This window comes from Sylvia atricapilla, chromosome 9 (assembly GCF_009819655.1).
Source record: "Sylvia atricapilla isolate bSylAtr1 chromosome 9, bSylAtr1.pri, whole genome shotgun sequence".
Taxonomy (NCBI): domain Eukaryota; kingdom Metazoa; phylum Chordata; class Aves; order Passeriformes; family Sylviidae; genus Sylvia; species Sylvia atricapilla.
The window spans coordinates 16237568-16251825 of NC_089148.1; the positions used below are offsets into that span (position 1 = coordinate 16237568).

The window sequence follows — 14258 nt, forward strand, 5'->3', positions numbered from 1 at the left end:
CATTATGATAACAAGGTCTTGAAATTGAAACATTTTAAAATAAATGGTAGGACTGTCTTGTAAATCCTGCTGGTGGCATTTTATACAAATGCTCATGATATTTTGGTGTGTGATAAACTTGTAGGATTTAAAATAGAGGCACCTCAGTCTGTCTGCATGACACTTTGGCTCTACCAGTGTTTCTGACAGCAAAGCTGGTCCATGCACTGCTCATATTGCTTGTTCCTGGCCCTGCTCACTGGCAGCAGCAGTCCCAGCTCCCTCTGTCATTAATTCATCTGCTGGTGATGCTGTGCTCTAGGTCAGAGTGGTCCATTTGAGCCACCTGCCCAGGCCCTTTGGCCTTCCCAGGCTGGGGGAGATTGGAGCAGGAGGGAGGAGAGCTGAGACCTTTGATGGTCTGGGGCTGGCTGCAGCTGCACACCCAGGAGTGCTGCTTGGGCAATTGGTCATTACCCCACTCACTGAGAACACTCTTCTCCCCTTCAAGGAGTCTCTGTGAAGCATTTCTGCAGTCAATAATTAAATGGGGGAAAGTAACCACCTAAGTCAGCAGTGCTGCAGAAAGTTATTTACCTCTTATATCCCCTCTCCCAGGCCAATGAATCAACATAATGAAAGGGAATACTGCTCTAAGGGATGGCATAGACCTTTTAATCTGGTCTTGTCTGCAGAAAAGCAATAGAGAACTGCATTTAATGTCTGTGTTAGTACTCTGGTTCCACATTCTCGCTTACTATTCATATCAAAAAGCACAAAGGGACACTCAGAGAGTTCTGTTTCCAAGAATAACCTCACTGATTAATACCATGTTCTTATTTTCTTCACCTGCAATTTTTGGATTTATATTAAGTTACCAAATGAGCTTTAAAGCAAGGTGTAATGCACTGGGCAATACTAGGAAAGTACAAAAGCATGCTAACATTGAAGAACTGCTAGTAGTTCCATATTGTCCTACAGGTCACATCACGCTCTTAATTCCTGTGGCTGGTTTTTTTTCTAGGTTTTAGTTTTTTCTCTTCAGGTCATATATAGAAATCAGAAGACAACATGATTAATCTGAATAACAAGTTATCATGAACCAACACTTTTTTTTTTCAAAGTATACGTAGGCAGATCACAAGATGACAGCACACAGGAAAAATGACAGTGTTCACAAAGAACCTTATGCCTTCACAACAAAAGTGGGAATATATTTTTCTACTAACAACTGAGCCATTGGGAAAGCTTGATTACCTTTTTCAATGCCCCGAGTATTTTCCATATAAAACCCAGAGCAATAATTTGCAGTGAATTCTTAACTAAAAAATCATCTTGCCAGCCTTTGTCATGTTTCATACGCAGCTGTTGCTCCATATAAACTTTCTTCATGTGATTTTTTTCTTTAGAAAAATGAATAGATTTAAGAAAAATATCCACTAGAAGAACAGGTACATTTTTTGTAACACTGCAAATTGATCGTGAGCTTCATGGCTGCAGGATTAATTTGCTGTTAAAGCTGCTTATGCAGCAGTCTTTTAAGTACATACTCTGAGCAAGAAGGAAATACCTAATTAGTAAAAAAATGCATTTTCACATCCTTTTCCACCTGAATAGCTCTATTTCAGTCACATTAAGGAACTTCAGAGGGAGACAAGACAATATTTTAATTTCAGACACGTAAATTAATACTGGTGTAAAGGCCAAGCTGTGCTCAGCCCTCAATGCTGAATTTCCTGGGGAATTCAGTCTCTTCTCAGATCATGCCAAGCAGGAACTGTGGTCTCATTCATGCATAACAAAGTACAAGACTTGATAAAGTGGGTTGTATGCATTCGTCAAGCAGTAGGATGCTTTGCTACCCATCAGATGAATCTAAATTAGTACCAGTGGTCATAAAAAGTACCATTTTTAGGACATAACAAACTCAAATATGTTTTTGACTCTTTAAAGAGCTCAGCATGTTAATCTCTGCTTTGTTTGAACTTTCCTATTAAAAAAAAAAAAAAAAGGTCATTTTAATTAATGTTTTGGAGGCACACTCATTATGGTGTATGCCCTGCATATTGTGACATTCTGAGAGTGTTCTCTTTTAAAATACTAACACACAAAGGTATTAGAAGCACATCAAATTTTCTGAATATTTACCTGCTAAAAACCCCAAAGATGTCCTTGTACTATTATTTCTAAAAAGAGATCTGGTTTATTTTGTATATGAGGAGAAATTACGAAATTTCTCATTGGGCTCTGCACTCAGAAGAGAACCAGTTATATAATAAAAGGAATACAATAATCTTTATAGCTGGGGGTTTTTAAAACTGTATATATACACCAAATAAATAGGATTAAATTACTGCACTGTTAGCATTTTCAAGGCCAGGAGACAGAATGTGTAAACAAACTTACTGATCTAAAAAAATCCCAAACCAGTCTAGAAATACAATTAATTGCCACTCAGATATTTAAGGGATTCATTACTGGTAATTTGCCTGTAATTTTGCTACATCTGTTTCTTTACAGCCTCTCCTATTTTTTCCTTGTTTTCTTTCAACTCGTGTTTTTACAAAACAGTAACGTTCTTCATCTTACAGCAATAGAAAAACAACATGCAACCCACACTGGCCGGAAGAGAAGCTTGCAACAAAGATACTTCTAGAAAAATTGTAGCACAGGTGTGACTCTCACAGCACAGGCTGGCCCTTCTCCTTGTGAAGCTGAAGCAAAAGGCTGCAAATCACAGAAGACAAACCCCTTCCCTTGCTGCTACTCCTTTATGACCCAGTTTTAAGTCTCAGCTGCAGTACCGTAATTTCTCTGAAAATTATATGCTCAGAGCAATTATTTCTTACATTGAATGCAAAAGTTAGAAGAAAGTTCAAGTGAGGTAGAGACGGTGCTAAATTTGCTCTATTGTGAACACGTTATTCCTATATTTGTTCATGGAAAGATAAGGAAACAGGAAAGCCACATATTTTCTAGTGTGAAAAACAAGTTTCACTCTTTTAAAAAAATGTATAAGTTTAATAAAAACTAAACCAGACAATTAGGAGACATAAGAGCAAACATTTTAGCTGCCTCACCAGAAAGCACGCTCTTCTTTTTTAGTTACTGTGTTTTAAGGATTTGTTTTATATATTCAATAGATATTAAAACATTCTTTTTTGTTTCAAGTTTCTCCAATCATCCTATTTGATAGATCTATTTGTGGGTGTCTCCACTCTGTTTGGTAACATGGGTTTTGGCTGGTTTTATTTTGATAAAAAACCCAGAAATTTAGCAGCCTTTATGCAGGGCTATAAGGTGACAACTCCTCGTCCATTATTTTTGGCTTGGTCAGCTCAGATGTCACAAAGAAAAAATGTAGTCTTTCCACTATTCACACTATGTTACAATCAGAAAATACATTAATCACCTCTCTAAACTCTATTAACAAAACACAATACAGTGCAATTATACATACAGTATATATTCTAATATTTGTGAAAAGCCAACTTTATAATAATAATTTGTAACACTAGCATCTTAAATGCACGGAGCAGGCTGCGTAGCCCTACCTGCAGGTCCCAGCAGTTGATAAATAACACTGGTCACCTGCTGAAAAAACTTTACTGAAAAGGGTTTGAGCATCGTCTCCCTCCAAGGCTGTAATTACCTCGTGCTGCAGTAGCTCTTCTGAACAGATCCATCAAAGGCGGCGAAATCGCTGCGGCACGCGGTGAGGGTTTTCTCGGCAAAACCCTCACAGCACGGCGGCCATTCCCTTTCCCGCCGCCCTCAGCCCTGAGGCCACCGCCGTGGGACACGGGGCACGTGGCTTCCAGCAGCTTCCCGGGGCTGTCCTTGTCCCCAGCCAGCCGGGGGTGGCTGCAGGGCCTCCGCTGGAGCCTGGAGAGGGGGGCCTTGGCCTTCCCAAGCCACGGGCCCGGGAGCGGAGGGACAGCAGCCGCCTCCATGGAGGAGCGGGGCAGCTGCAGAGCGGCACAGGCACAGCCCCGGGCCCTCGGCTGGAGGCCGCTCGCAGGCCAAGGGAAGGAAACCTGAGGGTGGAGGTGCCATTCCTGCCAGGAGAACGCCACGGCACCCCCCTGGGCCCGTGCCCTTCCCTCCCGCAGCTCCTGAGGGCAGCGCGGGCCCGGTACAGCTGGAGCTCCTTGTTATTCCCCTCACTGTGCCGCGGTGAGCGTCACTCGGCCGCTCTTTGTCGCAGCTGTCAAACTGAACATGTGCTGAGTCAAATACCTTTTCCACTGGCTGTTTCATCTTTTTCCTTAACCTGCCAATAGTTTCAGGAACAGGTTCTCCTCTGAGAGATTTCACACTGTTGTGACTCCTTCAACTTCAACACATTTTTGAGTCAGCACTGTAGTTGTATCGGAAGGGAAGTATATGACTTGTTCTACTGTAGATAGTCTCTCTCTCAAAAAAAAAAAAAAAAAAAAAAGGCAAAATAGTGTCATCAATTTCCTCCCATTTTCTTGGTGGCTATAGTTGGAGAATTGGAAGATTTTTGTTCTTTTCTAATTCTAGTTATTTTTTTTCCTCACATAGGTGGACCCGGCTCTGGTAAAGGTAGCCAATGTAAACAGTTGGCCAAGAAATATGGATTTACTCACCTGTCCACTAGTGACCTTCTCCAAAATGAGTTATCATCATTATCAGAGAGAAGTAAATTTATCAAAGACATTGTGGAATGTGGTGAACCTGTGCCTGGCGTGAGTGATGGTTTTATTTGGGGTTCTAATAGTTAAACAGAGGCAGTGGTAGGTATATTGTCTAAACCAGTGGAAATAGATACTGGATCTGATGATTCCCATTTCAGTAAAATTAATCTGTAACCTCAGGGAGACATTTCCTTGTTGCCAAATCCGTGGCACTTGTTTCCCTTTCAGTGCCAGTATTTCTTTATGTTTCACATAGGCAATAAATTAGACATGAAATACAGTGAGACAGATGCATTGCAAAATGTAAGTGTAAGTACAGGAAACAGAAACTTTATGTCCTTTTTATAGCATTACATTTCAGATTCAGAGCTGGTCCTCCTGGCAGCTATTTTAAATTACAGTACCTGCAGCAGTTCCCTGCAGAGCTGGCTGACATCCCAGACTAGCTGGACTGCAGCTTAATGGAGACTCTGAAGGCAGAGGGTGTTGTTCTCAGCTGGACCTGACTTTTACATGGCAGGTCCACAGTCCCAACTCATGGTGGGTCTTCAGCAACTGCAGCTAGCTCAGAGGATGTGTTTGTTAATGAAAGATACTGGGAAATGCTGCTCAGGGGAAACTAAAAGCTGTGCTCGGGCTTGATTTTGATTGCTTTGCTCTTCAGTGTGTTTGGTCAGATGGGATCACTTTCCATGTAATATAATTATACCTGTGACATAGCAAAATGCAATCAGACTGGAAAATGCTGCAGCAGTACTCTTGAGTTTCACGGGTATTAACATTCATTTTGAAACTATGAAATATTTTGAGCTATCTGGAGGGCACTTTTGGAAATCCTGGATGGATTACAACATTAGATTTTTGTGGCATAGCTGGTCCTGAGAGAATAAAAAGCAAGGTCCCCTGCTACCTGCAGGACAAGAAAAACACCTGCATTCACAGGACCTGCTTATCGCCAAACAGGGCCGTTTTCAAGGGCGTGGTACTGAAGTCAGTGCAACAAACAGAGGTATCAATCTTTGTTATTAATTAACTAACTAATCCCCTCTCTTTCCCATACAGGGTATTGTTCTAGAGCTGCTGAAGGAAGCCATGGTTTCCAAGCTAGGGGACACAAAAGGATTCCTGATTGATGGATACCCCCAAGAGCTGAAAGATGCAGAGGAGTTTGAGAGCAAGGTGACCGTACAATTGTAATGCTGTTGCGACTCCTGTAATTCTGGTGCTGCCTCGGGCTCTCTCTTCAGCTGATTGCAGAAGGGACATGAAAAAGCCAATCCAGCAGAGCTGTGCTGCTGATCACTGAAATTTTGGCACCCCATCAGTATTGCAAATCTAGCTGTTGCCCTTACCTACACAACCTCTAGAATACAAGAAGTAAAGGCTGATTTTATCTTAAATATAATGTAAACCAGTAACAATTCACATTTAGGGAAAAACATAATTTTAGAAGCAGTTTTCTGGTTCTAGTGGATAGTGCTGTACCTCTTACAAAAATCTGATCAAGCACTATCTGATGCAGGTTCATAGTAGTATGTATCTTCACAGTTAATATTTATTACCAGTAAGCCAGCTCTGCTGAAGCTTGCTGCCACTCGAAACAGGCAAACACAGATTTAATTTTTGTGATGAGTAACAGGTGGCACAGCCATAAAAAGAGCGTTCTGCAAGTGGCTGCGTGGCGGCTCCCGGAGTTATCGATTTCCTCAGGATGTGCTAAGACCTAGTGAGAACTCTCAGCCTGCACTTCTCAGCCTGCAGAAAATGCTCTGTCTGAGCCTTATGAATGAATCTGCCAGGGCTTAGGAGAAAAGAAGTGGTGAATTAGGGATAATAGGTAGTATATGTTGCATCACATTACACTCCAAAAATGTCCTAAAAAAGTTTATAAGGTAATAAAACTTTAATGAATCCCCTGCTTTCTCACTGAACCTTTAGTTGTTTTATTTAGTTGATTACCATAAAAGCCTAGCAAGATTTAGGCATCAAAAGCCAGACAAAATAATGAGAAATGGGTTTTGCTATAGAAGCCATTTCCAGAAATACTGACTTAGTAGTCCCTTTAATAAAATGCTGTAGACTGTTAAAAAGATGCTGGAGTTTTCTTTAATTTTGTGTGTAAGGAGGAACTATTTCAGCAGTTTCTCTGGCAGGCATACATGTTTGTGTCCTGTGGGCACTCATCTATATTATGAAGTGGGATTCAGAGATGGGAGTGTCCTGCACTGAGGTATTGCCAGGCAAGTAAGTCTTAATGCGTCTAGTGCTGAAGCAGAGCTCCTTGAAGTTCCTTGAAAGCAGCAAAAGATCCCATAGTCCTGGACTGCATTTGGCATCTGGAGTAAAAGACAAGGACCACAAGTGACCATTTTGAACGTGCTAAGTCACCCCTGTTGTGCCTTGTTTCCACTTTTCATAAGCTGGCTGTGAGCTGCTCAGTAGGACTGTGAAGTTTTTTTAAATGAATCATTTTTGAGAAAATGCTTTCTAGTTCTTTCCAAAGGGTGATGAGAAATTCTTAAATTATAACTGAATGAAAAGAGGTGCACATCAGGTCTTACTAATTAATGGCAGCAAAGTACAGAAAAATAGTGTTACATATCTACATGATATGTAAAAGCTTTATAATTGTTAACAAAGACCTGTTCTACTTAGAAGACATCAAGAATGCTTTTATTTCAGATCTTGACTCATAAACAGAATGAGCTATGTGGAAACAGAATATTCTCCAGCCAGTTTTACCCAATTCTCTTCTATGACAGAAACAATTGTACTTTTACCCAGCCATAATTCTAGAGAAACACAAAACTCTGTTTCCTCCTCAGTCTTTCTGCAAGGTGAAAAAAACATTATTAAAACACATATTACACAGCACCAGATGGGAAGTACCCAGTGAGACAGAGTGAAGACCCAAAACGTTAGACTTATTTGTTATATATTATTTAAGCTAAATTGTGTCAGGAAAATAGTCATTAAAAAAAAAAAAAGTAGCAAAAATTGCTGTAATACCTGATAAGAGCATTACTTCCACTCATTGTGGATTTTAGTTTGGAAAAAAAGATATTTCTGTAATGGTTTGAATTCCAGCTAGCAATACTGAAATTTTAATAAAACCATGTAAAGTTTTTGAAAGCAAATCAGACTGAGTGTATCGAGCAAGATGCTATTATCTCATCCTATCAGTCAGTAGACTCCTTTATATCCTTATTGTAAGGTGATGATATAACTGATGGGGGGAATTATTTAATATTTATTTTATTATAATTTAGAATAGATCATGGAATTCCTCATGTAAAACTGAGAAGAAATAACTTCTCACCATCCTAATCCAATTATACAAGAGGAGCATTTGTTTAAATCATTGATTAAGCCCACATCTTTTTTTTAATTCTCTATGTCTCTTGTACTATTAAAACTTCCTTGCTGGCTTTTTTAATTCCCCAAACCCAGTGCTGCTACAGCTAATAGCATTAATGTTTTCTGTGTGGAAAAATGGGTAGATAAAAGCCTGTCATTGAACTGTCTGACATAATCCCTTGGCTTCAGCTCCTCTTAGAAAGTCATTAAGGGTAGTAGAAAGGTCAACACAATCCAGACATCCTCAGTCAAATGCAGAAGGCCTGACATGAAATATTTACCTTTAGAATATTTCTTCCTTTAAGGGCTGTCAACAAAGATAACAATGACAATTTCCATATATTGGTCATTTAGACTTTTTTTGCTGTAGGCATGGTAAAAATATGATTTTGTAAATGTCATTAGTGTGAAGAGCAGAAATCTTTTTCCAAGACTTCTCACTTTTTCCCAAAAAGGGTTTTCCAGATCTCTGCTGGAAAGAGAAGGAATGAGAAAAAGACTGTGTCTTTTAAAGGATTAAATACATAACTGCATGGAAAAATTAAATTTTTTCCCCGCTGATGCCATAACACCTTTATTTTGCTTGAGACAGTGGAATTTATCACTTTGGGCTCAGCCCAGCAGTTTTTGGTCATACAAAATCTTGTGTACTGGGCCTAAGCAGGGTGCATGACAGTGCTGTCCAAGATTTATGCTAAATGACACATGTATTTTTCTGTGTTTCAGGGAAAGAATGATGAGGACTTGTGTTTAGAAATTTTGGCTCTCTCCTGAAATACCATAAAGAACATCTTGCTCTTTCTTGCCATTTCTTTTTTTCCCATAAAGTATTGCAATATCGATGATCAAATCTAGAGAGAGACAATTATTTACCATCTTTGCCAGGCCTAAGAATAAAAAGAAATAAACTTGTATTTATTTTTATTAAAGAAAAGGACAGACTCTCTCTCATTATTAGTATGGCACTATCCAAACACTATTAAAGGACCAGCTTCCCATTGAAATTAGAAATTACTTGCCAATTTGATGTCACATGCTTCTTTTACAGCATGGGCAGGAATGATGTGGGTACACTGCAAACAAGGACATAAAATTCTGTGTGACATAAAGTAATCACAGGATGTATTCCTGTGAATATTTGATGGTGTCCCTGAGCCTGTCTGTTGTTACTCATTTCCATCTCAAGTGGGTTCACTTCTATGTGGACATTTCCTGCTACTGCATCTTGAAATACTGAGCTATAGCTCACCACTCTCTTTTCCCACACTGAACAAAGAAAAGGCTACAGATACATCTGAGTCAGTATCCCATAAGTCCTGGACTGTTTGCATCAAGCAAATAATGAACTGATGCTTTTCAGTCCAAGCAGCGAGAAATTGTCACATCATATCTCTTTATCTCTCTGTGTGGAGCCCAGGCAAGCACAGCCTTGCTCCTCAATGCTGCCATCCCTTAGTGCTGCTACAGTGAGAGGTGTTTGTTAATACGCATCATTTCTCCACAGACAAATACTATTTGCTAATAAATTCCTTGGTGACTGTTTTGGTGTTACCCAGACAAAAATCTCATCTCCTGGGCCAGTACTTTGACTGTTGTTTTCTTTTGTCTCTAGATTGGGGAGCCAAAGCTCGTGCTCTGCCTGGAGTGCTCTGCAGAAACCATGAGCAGTCGCCTTCTGATGAGGAATCAGAGCACTCAGAACTCTGAGAACTCTGAAACCACTGAGGAAAGAATTGAAAGCTACTACCAGGCATCAAAACCTCTGATTGCATACTATGAAAGCAAGACACAGTTATGCAAGGTAAATTACTTGACCTTTTAAATTAAATTATTTTTTACTGCAATTAGATGAGCAGAATTTGGAAAATACTGATATGACATCATTTATGAACTGTTCCTGCACTTTCCAGTTGTTCTCATTTTACAGTTCCCTGGTTTGTTTGCAACTTCTGCAAACTTCTGAGTTCCACAGAACAGTCTGAAAGAATAAAACCACAGATTTATCCTCAGAGAACATATCCTGAATCAGTAACTCATCTGTATAGAATCTCTTACTAAACATAGATTCTAGAATGCTTTTCTTTAAGTATTAGGATTTATTACTCTATAAGAGCTTTCAGAATTAGGATGAAAGATTATGTTAATCCAAAGCCCTTTAGTAAAATTTTCAAAACTGAAAGTGTATATCCTGAAATAAAACAGACCGGCATACAAGATCTTTTTGCTGGAATAAATAACACAGTTATACTAATTTCAGTTAATTATCTCTGTTTACACCTGCTCAGGATATGATATTTAAAGCATTCTTTTTATTCTATAATCAGTACTTTACTGAAGAAAAATTCCATCAGTGCACTTAGCTGGCACATCTGTAGACACATTTAGATAGGATTTTTGGGTTTTTTTCTTATTTTTCTGCTCTGTCATGGCAAACTGTCCCTTAGCTCAGTTACAGAAATGTCTAGTCCTACTGCTCTGTCTTGTTCTAAAAGAGAAAGAATCCAATAATAGTTTCTGGAAATATTATGGGATCTATTTTTTCTAGAGACTGTAGCAAACATGCAAATCATCTGCCTCAAATTTTTCTCCTTTGCAAAGTACCCAAAAGTGAAGTGTGCAGCTAATTTATGCACAAATATCTTGACCTGAGGAACAGGGTAAATGACACAAGGCTGGGAAAAATGATACTCAAAAGAGGAGTCCTGATTTGTGGCCTTTCCTAACCCCAACAATAAGTGCACATAAGAACAAAGTCTGTGTGGCAGAAAAAAGTTCCTGTTTACTTTTCATATTTAGGCTTACAAACGATGATGTGGTTTATTTGTTTTTTCTATGCGAAGTTATCTTGCCAAAATTGCAAGGATGTGCCTAAGAATTCAGTACAACACACCAACACAGCACAATGCCAAGGAAAACAAAGCTCTCTTGTCTCAATATCCTATTCCAGGGAGCTGTGCCTACCACAGTGTTTCCCTTTTTGAAGCATGAGGGAAGTGACAGCCCCAAAGAGAGTGAAACTACACTTAATAATTTCAGACAGATTTTGCAGTCATGGTCTGCCTCATTTCACTTGACACGGACTTTCCTTGCCCTTCCTTAATGCTTCTGCTGCAAGTTCCTGCTCCATCCCCTATGTAATGGCAAAATATGCAGCCTTTTCTTGAAAGCTCATTAGCTACTTAAGGAACTTGCCAAATCTGTGGTCAGAGCTGGATATGTGATTTGTACTCATACCACTGGTTTTGGGGAAGCTGACAATGTATGTTTGCATGTTAGAAAATACCTGTGCTTTGCTTGAGCAGTGCCTACACGACTTTTCTTAAGTCTACATTAAGTCTGATCTTGCTTCTGGTGAATGTGGTGCTTACCATATATCCATCTTCCAGGTGGAACCACTGGGTATGAAAGCTCTGTAAAATCAGCTTTATAAACATGATAGTGGAAAATGTCTTTTAAAACTATTTTAATGGTGAATATGTTTAAGCTACATGTGTTGAAGAAAGCAGGGAGTCAAGAGGAAGTTTGCAATTCCCAGGGCATGAGGTTAGTTTCTTATTTATAGCAACAGATTTTACACACGGCCAAGCATTGACATTAACAGGCACTGGATGTTCTCTGAATGATGAAAAGAAATTCAGGTGGAAAGCAGAAAAACTGACAATAATAACTTCTGATCAAATATATCAAATATAACTTCTGACTGCAATTTTTTTGTGTGTATGCAGGCTTTGGGTTTTTTTATTTGTAATATCATGCACACACACAGAAGACAGACTTTACTTAGAGGCAGACTAACATGTTTAATATTTTTCTTTCCCATTTTAATTAAAACATCACGTATTTTCAGTATTGGGGATTTTTTCATTCCTAAGTGGGTTTATCACTCTCCAGCACTGACCAGTGCTGGTTGAAGATGTTAATGCACTCATGGAGATGCTGCTGCCTCTATAACTGTTTCCTGAAAGCACTGTGTGTGTGTTTCCTATCCATTTCAGACAAAGCCACCAAAGTTAATTTGCCAGTGGTGATTTGAAGACCCCTTAAAATAAATTCTCATCTATATTCAGGGATTTATTTTAAATCACTCATGCACCTCCATGTAACTACAGATCAGAGGCCATTGCTCTTTTTCTTAGGGAAAGCTGGTGGGATCCAAGAGCTTCAGGGGAGCGATGCCTTCCTGAAGGTGCTATTGGGAGAACCAGATCAGTCTGTGATCCCAGGATAAGCAATGGCCAAAGCATCTGAAGAGAAGCTGTTTAAGAGAGAAAGAGGAATCTCAAAGAATCTTTGATTCCTGCCTAGGTTTGGTTTTTCAACAGAAGCAGCTCTTCAGTGAAAGGCCCACGTGAGCTGGATGTCCCTTGGGATTGCAGCAATGCACTTTCTTAAGCATGCGGGAGTGGGTGTTGAGATTCTAGAGGAATATCAGAGTCTAAATCCCACTGACTTCCGTGAAGATTCAGCATTAACCTTTTCTAGCCAGCTTACTGCAGTGTGTGGTTAAGGACCACTAAATTCTAAGTATTAATTGTGTAAGTGATCATGTTTTATAAGCGCTTGACTTTAGCACCCAGCTCCACCTGGCCACAGAAAAGAAAATCAGAAATAGACTTGTGTAACACGAAAATGGGGTTGGGATACTGGTGTAATTAAATTTCTCCAGTTTAGGTGTATTTAGGGTTGGACAAAATTTTCCACTGACTGGGAACAGCACATGACAACAGTGGGATATATTTAACTTGTCCTATCCACTCCAAAGGTTTGCAGTCCTGAAACAGGCTGATTAAATATGCAAATGTAAAATTCAGTCCTGGGCAGAAGGCCAGAAAAAGGTCTGGTGTGGGAATTAGATGTTGGCTGTGCACTCAGCAGAGAAGGAACTGATCTGTCACACCACATCAAGGTGTGGTGAGAGTACAGTGTCAAATGAGCTTTCTTACTCTGTGCCTTGGAACAGGCATTAAGGCATGGTTGGATGGAGCCTGGCAAACACAGAAACTCATCTCTGACCTGGCTTCCTCTGCACTCATTGGGAATTCTCTCCTTGCTTTATTTGCACAAAAGAGACAAAGGTAATATGGACTATTGTAACAGCATTCCCACTTTAATCCTTGAGGATGTTATGACTTTCCCCAACCTGGAGTTATTGGGCATAGGTGCATTCCTAACTAACTAATATGATATGTGGAACTGGAACACTTTTCATTCTGCTGACCTCTGAACAAGAACAGTGACCTGGTGAAGCTGACAAAAGACCAGGACTGTGCTGGAAATTTCCCTTTGGCCAAGATTCCCTCTTTGTGTTTCTGCTCAGCAGTGGAGGCTTGAGGCACAGACAGAGGGTGAAGGCTGTGGGTGCAGATGAGGCACCTGTGAACCTGACAGGAATAAACAACAGCAATCCTTGCAGCACCCTGCTGAGATGAAGAACTGTGTACATATTTCCAAGGGAAGACGAACTGACTGAATGAAGATTGAATGGCAAAGGCAACAGTGTCCTCACTTTTCTGCTGAGACATTAGGTTTCTAAATTGTGTTCTGGAAGGTAAAGTAGTTGATACTAATAAGTTAGAATTTTTTTGATTTTGTTTTAAATCATGTTTTGGGGATTTAGTTTAATACGCCATCATTTCTTTTGTAGTCAGTTACAGAACACCCACCTGCTGATAAGGACAGTAAGCGTCTGCTTTTCAGTTAAGACCTTGTCCTGGAAATGCAAGGGCTGACAGCACTGCTCTCAAATACACTGCCTGCAGCCTGGTTCTGTGGGAATCAGGTGCTTCAGATAAAAGACATGAAATGAAATGAAACAAAATGCATTGTAGTAGTAGTAAGTAGGTAGACACTGTTGGTTTAAAATCTATTTCTCAGTGAGTTCCAAGGCAGCTGGACAGAAAAATGCATCTGAAAATTTAGTAGACACCTACTTGTGTTTTGACATGGCTAAATGTAAATTCCTTTGAATATATGGTCCTCTCTCAACTGAGAAGAAAGCAAGGAAAAAAGAAAAGATTGTTTTTAATATCTGACTCATTCTTTAAAGCTTTTTTGAAGTGACAGTATGTAGGAGGGTAGTAAGTAAAAGAGAAGAGCAATGCCTTAGTAGTCAAGCAAGACAGCCCTGATCCTACCTAGCTAACATAAGACACCTGGTAGGTGTCTTACATACAAGTTTCTTATTCAAGTCTGAGGAAAAGGCTGTGAGTATAACAAATAAGCCAAGCAGGCCAGGGCAGAGGATGAAGAGTGTCCAAAAAC

General features: G+C 39.7%; 1 protein-coding gene across 1 annotated transcript in view; it reads left to right on the plus strand.

Annotated features, from left to right (window-relative positions):
• The window catches only part of AK5 (adenylate kinase 5), an 82539-nt gene that overhangs the window by 64775 nt on the left and 3506 nt on the right, over nt 1-14258 (plus strand). The window contains exons 11-13 of the mRNA XM_066325079.1: nt 4528-4691; nt 5703-5819; nt 9610-9798. Coding sequence (XP_066181176.1) covers nt 4528-4691; nt 5703-5819; nt 9610-9798 — 470 coding nt within the window. The remainder of the gene's footprint in view (nt 1-4527; nt 4692-5702; nt 5820-9609; nt 9799-14258) is intronic.